The sequence below is a fragment of the Sciurus vulgaris genome (genome assembly GCF_902686455.1).
Source record: "Sciurus vulgaris genome assembly, contig: HiC_scaffold_616_arrow_ctg1, whole genome shotgun sequence".
In the NCBI taxonomy this organism is placed as follows: domain Eukaryota; kingdom Metazoa; phylum Chordata; class Mammalia; order Rodentia; family Sciuridae; genus Sciurus; species Sciurus vulgaris.
The window spans coordinates 219,042-231,112 of record NW_027632404.1 but is presented as its reverse complement, the minus strand read 5'-3'; the positions used below and the strand labels follow the sequence as shown (position 1 = coordinate 231,112).

Genomic DNA, 12,071 nt, shown 5'->3' with positions numbered 1-12,071 from the left:
AGACTTATTAAGAGTTTTATCTTGAGTTCCACCATGTATTAATTTTATCATGTGGTCTACACTGATTGCTTTAACTTTATAACATCAGTCTATTGAGGCATGATGGTATTTTGGTCAGTGGTAGACTTCATGTAAAACAGTGGAATGGATATATCAAAGGGCATCACCATGTAGTAATCTCTCCCAACTAGATACTTGTCATTATACTCAGGTACTTGGAAAATAGCAGAATCATCTTACAATAAATTTCACAGAGTATATTCACTTCAAATGAGACATCATTATATATATATATATATATATATATATATATACTTATGTATGCAATAACATAGTATATAATTGATGTAATTTTTACTCATTGAATTATTGAATTTACCAGGGTCTCTCTGAGAAACTAAGTGTTTCACTAAGTTACTGAGGCTGTCTTTTAACTCTTGATCCTCCTGCCTAATCGTCCTGAGTTGTTTGGAATACACGCTTACTGCACTACATCTGGCTCATTTGCTTTTTAAAAGCACCATTATTGACTTTGGTGATTCTTTGTTATGTTTATTTTCAATATCTTCTAATTTTACTCTTTTGCTTAGAATTTTCTTTAATCTTTTATAAAATTTATTTGTTTCATACTATTGAGATGGATAATTTGCTAATAAATTCCTAGTCATTTTATGGTTTACTAATTTATTGAGATATGATTTGTATTCCCAGTCATTTGGGTTTGTTTTTGGTTTTTAACTTGAGTTTGTATCTCCTTTGATTGGTCTTTGCTTTAGGGTAGTTCCTCCCTTTGCTGATTTACATTGCTGTTTTCCATTTCCTCCACATGGAATATTTTGTTGAGAATGTTCTGTAGCACATTTTCTATTTGTAAATTCTTTTAACTTTTGTTTATCATGGAAGGATTTAATTTCATCTTCAAATCTGAAGGTTAATTTTTGGGGTATAAGATTCTTTGTTCACATCCACTTTCTTTTAGAGCTTGACACATGTTGTTCCAGGCCCTTCTAGCTATTAGAATCTAGGCTGAGAAATCTGCTGATATACATATTGGTTTCCCCATATGTAATCTGTTACTTTTCTCTTGTAGCCTTCAAATTCATATCTTTATTTTATATATGAGACATATTCATTATAATGAACCTTGGTGTGGATCTGTTGTAATTTTGTACATTTGGTGTTCTGTAACCCTCTTGTATTTGATTTTCCATTTCATTCATTGGGTTTGGGGAAATTTTTAATATGAAGTCATTGACTAGGTTGTTCATTCCTTTGGTTTGTATATCTGTGCCTTCCTCAGTACCAATAATTCTTAAATTTGGTCTTTTCACGATGACAAAGAGTTCTTGGAGGTTTTGTTCATGATTTCTTACCATCTTCTCTGGTCAACTTTATTTTCAAGATTAAATACTTTGTCTTTATTATCTGAGGTTTTTTCTTCCAAGTGATCTCGTCTGTTGGTGGTGCTTTCCATTGAATTTTTAGTTTATTGTTTCCTTCACTTCAAAGATTTCCATTTTTTTTTGAGAATCTCTATGTCTTTGTTGATATGATCTTTTCCTTCCTGCAGTTGCTCTTTCAACTGCTTATTGGAGTGATCATTCCATTGCCTGCATTTGATCTTTTATTACATCCTTGGCTTTATAAATCATTTTAATTATGTATATTCTGAAATCCTTTACTGACCTTTCTTCTACCATGCTGTCACTGGTTTCTCTGAATGTAGAATCCAGGTTTGTTTGGAACATTTTCTTCCCTTGTTTTTCATGTTGTTCATGTATCTTCCTCTCTAGCAGTGCAGATCTTTGGTGTTGCAGTTTTCCTCCTATAGGCTTATAGTGACCCTATAAGTTTCCAAAATCTCTTTTTAAGGGGCAGATCAATATTAGCAGCACCCAGTACACATAGTATACAGCCCTAAACCAAATAGCCCCTTTGAAGTTATTAACAATATTGTCATAACAGAGAGGATGAGTTCAATTATTATGTACAGTATAACAGATAAATTTGCAATAAGGTCTGCAGTTTCTGATGGAGGATAAAGAGGAAGGAAAGCGATGTAGGATGTAACTGTTAATGGTATAAGAAAAGAGTGTATAGAAGTTCTAGATTGTAGAAGGTGTGAAAGTGTAATCAAAAGAAGTTGGTTGTTAGCAAGATAAAAGTGAGAGAAAGACTCTGAGGAAACAGATAAACAAAAGGAAAATAGAACAAGAAAAGTAAAGAAACAAAAACTTACAATTTTTCAAAAAGAAAAAAACCTGCACTATAAGAGTTATGTATTATTAAACTTCCCTTTCTTTCATAGCCTGCTGCATGAGAGGTACATGACTATGAGTTTTCAGTTTCCAGCAGGCTTCTCAGGATGGGATTTGTCCCACCTAAAGATGGAAGCTTCCACATCTGAGATAATCCAAGATGGCCACACTGGCTTACAAGTATGTTGACAAATGGGGAGCTGCCGCTCAGGGCATGGGTGTGGTTGGCTGGGTGTCCTAGGGACAGAGTGTGGTTGGTTGGGAAGGGGTCCTGGAGCACAGCATGGTCTGTGTAGATCAGGGGTCCTGGATATGGGGTGTGGTCAGTTGTTCTGGGAGTCCTGGTGGCAGGGTGCATTCAATTGGGCTGAGTGGTCTTGGAGATGGGGCTTTGTCAGTCCATCCACAGGTCCTGTGGGTACTGGCTATTGTCTCAAAATTATGGCAGCCACGTGTAATGAATCTTGTGGGTACTGTGGCAGTGAAATTCCAGGCAACAGCAGGCAACTGGCATTCCCTTGGTGGTCTGCAGTTGTTCTGCAGGCTAAAAGTAGACAATCACCTCTTCAACAGATGTTCTCAGGGCAATCCAAGGCCTGATGCTTTGGAAGCCTCCTCCATTTGATCCATTGTCTGCAGCCACTGTCAGATGAAATTCATGCTGCTTCCTTCTCCTCTGTACTATTTATTCATCTATTCTTATTTCAGGAACTGTTGACATTCAGGGATGTGGCCATTGATTTCACTGAAGAGGAGTGGAAATACCTTCAGCCAGGTCAACAAAACTTATATAGAGATGTGATGTTAGAGAATTACAGCAACTTGGTCTTCCTGGGTATGCATTACTTCCCTTCACAATTTTAATTAATTATGAATATTTAATTTTCTTCCCTTGATGAATATCTTCTGGGAACTTCTCTATAAAAATGTGTTTCAGATTTGTGCTTTCAAGAAAAACAGGGCATTTTTGGTATAAATAAAATGTTAATGGCATTCTTGTTAGTCTTTAATCCTCCTTTTCTTCATATGTTATTTATCCTTCACTTCAGAAAACTGATACTGAGAGTAATTCAATTATATAAAATATTGTGGCCTACACTTATAAGAAGACAGAGTTGAGAGGCTCAAAATTTAAGGAAGAAGCCAAACTTTAAAATAGTGATGAAGAAGTTATCTAGCAGAAAAAAATTTCAGAAGCTTAGTTTTACTTCTCCCATTATCATTGAATATGTACTGCCCTATGTTTATCATGTTTTAAAGTTCTGTAAAATTTTCTGTGTGTTCTACAGTGATGTCCCAGTTCATTTAAATTAACCACCCAACTCCCCTTTGCTAGTAAGTAACAGCATGATCTAAAATATTTTCTATTATTTGTGGGTCTCCAGGAGAAAATGCACATTTTTGGAGAATTCTAGGTCAAGCCATTTTAATAAATTTATATCCTTAAGCATTTTAATACTATCCATATATGTATTCATTAAAATTCACTTACATGTGCTCTTTATAAATAAATACTTATTATGGATTTTCTGTGAAATGAAAGTCAAGTTTCACAATAAATGCTCTTTTTTGGTATGTAGTAAGAGTTGCAGATTGTAGTTATATGAAAGCATTTGTAAATAATATATCTATTGTTGGTTACATTTTTCTTTCCTTTATTCTTTTATTTTACAGACTACATTTCATTTTGTAGAAGAGGTTTCCTCACTTCACATAACAGTTTTATTTCTGTCCATATTTTATGAATGTATGACAATTTCCATTACTTCACAAACTAGGACATTGTTGGAATTAAGATATGCATGATTCTTGTTTCTATTGCCAATACAATTTTATATGCTTTTACTTGTTGGTATAAATAATATACCTTTTTAAAATGGATTTTATATTTTATCCAGATTGATTTTTTATCCTCTGTATGTACATAATAATGTATTATTTTTATATGTGAATGTAATAGGGATAGGATCGAAGGGTACTCTAATAATGGGCTATATCCCCAGCCCTTTTCTATTTATATTTGGAGAGAGGTTCTCACAAAGTTAGTGAGGATGTCATTGAAATTATTACCTCTGTGCCTCAGAATTACAATAGTAATTCTGGATGATATGCATGCCCTTTATATATAATTCATGAATTTGTTCTTATTTATAGGATGAAGACCATAGTATTTTAAAGGTATCTTTCAAGCATTTTACAATTCTTTTTATTTGTATATGCTGTTTGAAACTTTGTGATCAAAACCACAAAACAATACTTGCTCTTCCACTATATTATGCATACTGTTCAGCATTATTAATTCAAATTGTCACAAAATATATATATAGAATGCTTACACCTCAAAAAATCAATAAATATATTTCCATGTAAACAAGTGCTTATTTCTGTCTTCTCCTATAATTAATGGCATTCTCATTTCTGTTCAGAAGGTTTTTTGAATGTTTGCTTTTGTTCTTTGTTTTTAGTTGTCTTATATATGTAGAGTTCTCCCATGTTTTTCTTTGTGGTGGTGACATATTTCTGTTAACATAATGTACTGAAGATTTATCCTGATTATTGATTTTGCAAAAATTTATTACTTTTTAACTTGAAAAATATTCTGTGATTTCTATATTCCAAATTGCTCCATCCACTTATTTCAAGTGATATTTAGTTTGCTTCCTCATATTAGCTCTGTTGATTAATGCTTTAATAAAATTTTGTGTTCAAATGTCTTAATTTGTTGTATATTCAAGGCCTAATTACACTCAGAATTCCCTGTTTGTCTTAATTGATGTCACAATTACCAATTAAAATTTGCAGTTTTTATTGTTCTCAAATCATGAAACAACATTCTCCCAATTTTGTTTTTATTCTGAATATTTTTGATATATCCATAAAATTTTGATATTCCATAAAATTTCTAGAATAAGTTTTTTCTCTTTGCAAAAAATATCATTGGGATTTTGAGGGATATTTATGTGGAGTCTCAAGATAACTTTGAAAAGTACAAAGGTCTTTTAATTTCATTTTTCAATTCTGGAAAAAGACTATGTTCAAGACTGTTCAATCAATTGCCATATATGTGTGGATTTTTGAACATCTTTTCCACTTTTGATTTCTAACATTATTCTCTGATGATCAGAAAATAATTGGCATCATCTAAGTAATATTGTCATAGGCTATGCAAGGATTTCATTGTCTCTCAAATTTGTTTTCATGTAAAATCTAGACACATATATATATTTTCCTCTTTAAACTTTTGTCTATATTTCTTCTTAAGATTCCCTACCCACATAAAACTTGTTGAATATTGTATTATCATCCAAAATCTACCCATTATTTCCAGATCTCTGTGTCTTTGGAGACAGAAACCAGTTTTCACACAATCTTCAAGGAGCCAGAAATATTGGTGTGTGTTTTACATTTCCCTTATTCTACTGAGAGTGAAGGCAGCTTATAGATATTTTTCTCTAATTTCACAATGCTATATAAGAAAGGAGGAAAGGCTTTGTTTTATAAAAATAAGATCCATTCCTTCCCTGTACTATATTGCTCTCTATAGAAATATAGTCATCTTTGATATTGTGCTCTCTACAATAATTTGTGTAATTTTTATAACATATTTATGATGGTACATTTTTATGTAACATGTTTCTGAAGTAATGATTACCTTGGTTTACTAAACTGCTACACTGCTGATGTCCTGACTTTGCTAACTCTGCTATAATTTCCTGTTATATATACAAAATATATTCATCCCAGTGTACTAAGTAATTTTCTTAAACTTTCATTTATTTCAGCAATGGCATCTCATAATACCAAAGAATTTTCACCAGACCAGAGCATAAGACATATATTTCAAATAGTGTTTAATGGAAAATGTGGAAAGTGCAACCTTGACTATTTACAACACAGGACAATATGGAAAACTTTAAGTGAGAGTGAACAACAAAAATTATATTATCAAAATCCATGCTTCATTCACCAGCAGAGAATTCATACTGGAGAGAAGTTGTGCAAATGTAAAGGATGTGGCAAAACTTTTAATGCAAAATCAGATCTTATTCACCATCAGAGAATTGATAATGGAAAGAAACCTGACCAATTTACAGAATGTGGCAAAGCTTTATATCAAAGATCATACCTTACTCAACACCAGAGAATTTACACTGGAGAGAAGCCCTACCAATGTAAAGAATGTGGCAAAGCTTTCTGTCAAAGATCATACCTTACTCAACACCAGAGAATTCATACTGGAGAGAAGTCCTACCAATGTAAAGAATGTGGCAAAGCTTTCTGTCAAAGATCACATCTTATTAAACACCAGAGATATCATACAGGAGAGAAGCCCTTCAAATGTACAACATGCAACAAAGCTTTTAATGACAAATCGAACCTTATTTGCCATCAGAGAATTCATACTGGAGAGAAGCCCTACCAATGTAAAGAATGTGGCAAAGCTTTCTGTCAAAGAACACAACTTACTGAACATCAGAGAAATCATACAGGAGAGAAGCCCTTCAAATGTACAATATGCAACAAAGCTTTTAATCGCAAATCACACTTCATTCGTCATCAGAGAATTCACAATGGAGAGAAGCCCTATCAATGTAAAGAATGTGGCAAAGCTTTCTGTCAAAGATCGTGCCTTACTCAACACCAGAGAATTCATACTGGAGAGAAGCCCTACCAATGTAAAGAATGTGGCAAAGCTTTCTGTCAAAGATCAAAACTTACTAAACACCAGAGAAAACATACAGGAGAGAAGCCCTTCATATGTACAACATGCAACAAAGCTTTTAATGACAAATCATATCTTATTTGTCATCAGAGAATTCATACTGGAGAGAAGCCCTACCAATGTAAAGAATGTGGCAAAGCTTTCTGTCAAAGATCACAACTTACTAAACACCAGAGAAATCATACAGGAAAGAAGCCCTTCATATGTACAACATGCAACAAAGCCTTTAATGACAAATCATATCTTATTTGTCATCAGAGAATTCATACTGGAGAGAAGCCCTACCAGTGTAAAGAATGTGGCAAAGCTTTCTGTCAAAGATCACATCTTATTAAACACCAGAGATATCATACAGGAGAGCAGCCCTTCTAATGTACAACATGCTACAAAGCTTTTAATGACAAATCGTACCTTATTTGTCATCAGAGAATTCACATTGTAGAGAAGCACTAGCAATGTAAAGAATGTGGCAAAGCTTTCATTGCAAAATCAAATCTTATTTGCCATCAAAAAATTCATACAGGAGAGAAGCCTTACAAATGTACAGCATGCAACAAAGCCTTTAATGAAAAATCAGACCATAGACACCACCAAAGAATTCATACTGGAGAGAAACCCTACCAACGTAAAGAATATGGCAAAGTTTTCTATCAAAGAGCACGCTTTACTCAACACCAGAGAATTCATACTGAATAAAAGCCTTATGAATGTAAAGAATGCGGGAAAGCTTTTAATGTAAAATCAAACCTTATTTGACATCAGGGAATTCATACTTGTGAGAAGCCTTAGGAATATTCAGATTGTTGCAAAACTTTTAATAAAAAATTATGGCTAATTAACCACCAGGGAAGTCATACAAATGCAAGGAATATGATGAGACTTTTAATGGAAAAGTACACATTTCTCACTTGCAGAGAAATAATACTGAAAAGAAATCGTATAAATAAAAAGAATGTGACAAATATTTATTTGTCAATAATTATTTTTAATTTTTCCAATCAGTTATATATGACAGTAGAATGCATTCAGAAAAATTGTACACATAAGGAGAACAAATTCTTCCACAGACTATAAGTGTTGCATACACAAAGGTAGTGTAATCACACATTTATTCAGGATAATTATGTCCAGATCATTTTACTGTCATTCCCCTCCTTACACTGATTACTTTTCCCTCACTACCTTCTACACAATCCAGACCCTTCATTCCACCTAACCCCCATTATGAATCACCATTTGCTTGTCAGAGAAAATATGTGGACTTAAGTTTTTTGGGTTTTACTCATTTCACATATTGTGGTAATCTCTATATCCATGCATTTACTAGAAAATGCCATAACTTTCTTTTTCTTTAAGTGTGAATAGCATTCCATTGTCTGCATATACTATATTTTCCTTATCCATACATATGTTGAAGGCAATCTAGGTTGGTTCCCTAGTTTAGTTATTGTGAACTGAGCTGCTATAAAGAATGATGTGGCTGAGTCACTGTAGTATGCTGATTTTAAATCTTTGTGTGTTTATATCAAGGAGTGGGAAAACTGGGTCAAATGGTAGTTTCATTCTGTGTTTTCTCAGAAATCTCAATAAAATTTCCAGAATGGTTAAATCAATTTTTCAAAGCAAGCAGTAATATATGAGTGTACCTTTTCCATATATACTCAGCAAAACATATTTTTTATGTTTTATTTTTAGAAAATTATCATTGTAATTGTAGTGGGATACAATCATAAAGTGGTTTTGAGCTGCATATCTCTAATTGCTAGAGGTGATGAGCAATTTTTTATGTGAGTGGATCTTTTGTAATTTTTCTTCTGTGAAGTGTTGGTTCAGTTCATTACCCCATTTATTGATTGAGTTTGTGTGTGTGTGTGTGTGTGTGGTGCTGGGGATTGAACCCAGGGCCCTGTGCTTGCAAGGCAAGCACTCTACCATGTGGGCTACATCCCCAGCCCTGATCTGGTTATTTTTGGTGTTAAGTTTTTGAGTTCCTTATATATTCTGTAGATTATTGCTTTATCTAAGGTGTATATGGTAGATTTTCTTCCATTCTATAGGCACTCTCTTCATGTTACAGATTGTTTTCTTTGCTGAGAAGATTTTTATTTTGAGTCCATCACTTTTATGATTACTTGAATCTACTTCTTGTGCTTTTGGAGACTTGTTAAGGAGGTCAATTTCTAAGTTGACTAGGTGGAGAATTGGTCCTACTTTTTCTTCTATTATTTGCAGGATCTCTGTTTTAGTGCTTAACTTTACTCACCTTTGTGTTGATTTGTCCACAGGGTTAGAGATAAAGTTATGATTTCATTTTGTTATATACAAATTTCCATTTTCCCGAGCACCATTTGTTCAATAGGCTATCTTTTTTTTTTCAATGTATGTTTTTGGTGCCTTAATTTAGTATGAGAAAACCCTATTTACTTGGTTTTGTCTCTGTGTGTTCTGTACCATTGTACTACATGTCTATTTTGGTGCCAATGCCATGCCATTTTTGTTACCATTACTCTCTAGGTCTGTGTTGTGATCCCTCCTTCTTTACTCTTCTTATTATGTATCACTTTGGCTATTCTGGGTCTCTTGTTTTGCAAATACATTTCACAATTGCTTTTTGCAGTTCTTTGAAGAATGTCATTGGTATTTTAGTAGGAATCACATTAAATCTGTAACAGTCTTGGTAGTATGATCACTTTGACAATATTAATTCTGCCTATTCTAGAGCACAGGAGATCTTTCCATCTTCTAAGTATTTCCTCCATTCTCTTATGTAGGATACATCCATTTCCATGGTAGAGTTCTATCTCCTCTTTCATTAGGTTGATTCCCATTTTTTTGAAGTTATTGTGAATGGACTAGTTTTAATAATTTCTCCTCCAGTTGATTCATCACTGATGTATAGAAATGCATTTGATTTATGGTATTGGTTTTAGAACCTGCTATTTTTCTGAATATTTTTATTAGGTGTAGAAATTTTCTGATGGATATTTTGGGTCTTTTAAATGTAGAATTGTGTCTTTGGAAAATAATGATATGTTACATTATTATTTTCCTATTCATATTCCTTTAATTTACCTCATGTGTCCTATTGCTCTGGGTAGAATTTCAAGGACTATGTCAAAAAGAAGTGAAAGAGGGCATTCTTTCCTCTTTCAGTTTTTATGGCGAAGGGTTCATTTTTTCTCTATTTAGAATAATGTTATCCTTTGATTTAATATAGAAGACTTTCACAATATTCAGCTAAGTTCCTACTATCCCTTATTCTTCTAGTGTTTTGAACATGAGTGGATCTACATGTTGTCAAATGTATTTTCTCCATCTATTGAGATGACCACATGATTCTCAACTTTAAGTCTATTGATGTGATTAATTATGTTTATTGATTTCCATATGTTGAATTAACCTTGCATCTCTGGGAGGAACCCCATTGCATTGTGGAGCATCATCTTTTTAATGTGTTTTTGTATGTGATTTGACAGAATTTTTTAAAAGAATTTTTGGGTCTGGTTCATCATGGATATTGATCTGAAGTTTTCACTCCTTCATGTGTCTTTGTCTGTTTTTTTTTTTTTTTTTTGTATCAGCACAATACTCATAGAATGAGTTATGTAGCATTCTCTTCTTTTCTATGTAGTGGTATAATTTGAGGAGTGTTGGTGTTTATTCTTCTTTGAAGGCATTGTGGAACTCAGCTGAAAATTCATCTCTGGTATGTGGCTTTTCTTGGTAGAATTTTGATTGCATCTTCAATTTTATTGTTTTTATTGGTTTGTTTACATTGTGCATGTCCTCTTGATACAGTTTGGGTAGTTTGTCTCAAAATTTGTCAAAGTCTTCATAATTTTCTATTTCACTGAAGTATACATTTTCAAAATAATTTTATTTTCTTCTGTACTTCAGTAGTGTCCATCATGATATTCCCTTTACATCATAATTCTAGTAATTTTGGTTTTCTCTCTCTTTCACTTCAATATGTACCTAAGGATTTATTAATTTATCTTCTCAAAGAACCAACTTTTAATTTTCTTAATCTTTCAATTGTTTCTTTTGTTTCAATTTGATTAATTTCAGCTCTGGTTTTAATTACTTCCTGTCTTCTTCTACTTTTGGTGTTGATTTGTTCTTCTTTTTCTAGTGATTTGAGATGTAAAGTTAGGTCATTTATTTGTTGACTTTTAATTCTTTTAATGAATGAGTTCAATGCAGTGATCTTTACTTTTAGGGCTCCCTTCATAGTGTCCCAGACGTTTTGATATATTTTTTAGGTGTTGTCACTTAACTCTAAGTACATTTTAAAATTTTCTTCCTGATTTCTATTGCAGTCCATTTGTTATTTAGGCTCCAGGTGTTGGAGCAGCTTTTATTTTTACTTTATTATTGATTTCTAGTTTCATTCTGTAATGTTCTGACAGAATGCAGGATAGTATTTCTGTTTTTTGCATTGGATAATTGTTGCTTTGTTTTGTAACATATGGTCTGTTTTAGAAAAGAATCCATGTGCTGCTTTTGTGTATTTGATCAATGGTGAATGAAATATGCTATATATGTCTGTTAGGTCTAAATTATTGATTGTATTATTTAATTTGATGGTTTCTTTGCTTAGTTTTTGTTCGGAGGTTCAATCCAGGGGAAAGAAAGGTGTACTAAAGTAAGTAAGTATTATTGTTTTGTATTCTACTTGATTCTTGAAGTTGAGAAGAGTTTGTATGTAGATGCTCCATTTTGGGGGGAATATATATTTAGGATTGTTATGTCTTCTTTATATATGATTCCCTTAAGCAGTATGAAATGTCCTTCTTTATCCCTTCTAAGTTTGGCTTGAAGTCCACTTGATTGGATATGAGGACAGAAACCCCAACTTGTTTATTAAGGCCATATATATGATATTTTTTTTTTCCCAAACCTTCACCTTCAGTCTGTGGGTGTCTTTGAGTGTCTCGGTTGAGAAATCAGTTGAAATCCAAATTGACTTTTCCTTATATGTAATTTGATTTGTTTATCTCACAGATTTTAAGGTCTTATGTTTATTCTCTATGTCAGTTATTCTTATAATTTGCTTTGGTGTAGATCAGTTGTAATTGTGTACACTTGTG

At 32.9% G+C, this 12,071-nt stretch overlaps 1 protein-coding gene across 1 annotated transcript; it reads left to right on the top strand.

The window, feature by feature from the left end:
• Positions 1–2,312: 2,312 nt before the first annotated feature.
• Positions 2,313–9,286, top strand: LOC306652851 (uncharacterized protein; the record flags this gene model as incomplete). The annotated part of the gene is made up of 4 exons (XM_079125515.1): positions 2,313–2,438; positions 2,967–3,093; positions 6,041–7,186; positions 9,267–9,286. Exons 1-4 carry the CDS (start codon positions 2,328–2,330, stop codon positions 9,284–9,286), a joined length of 1,404 nt encoding a protein of 467 aa, XP_078981641.1. The 5' UTR covers positions 2,313–2,327.
• Positions 9,287–12,071: the final 2,785 nt, after the last annotated feature.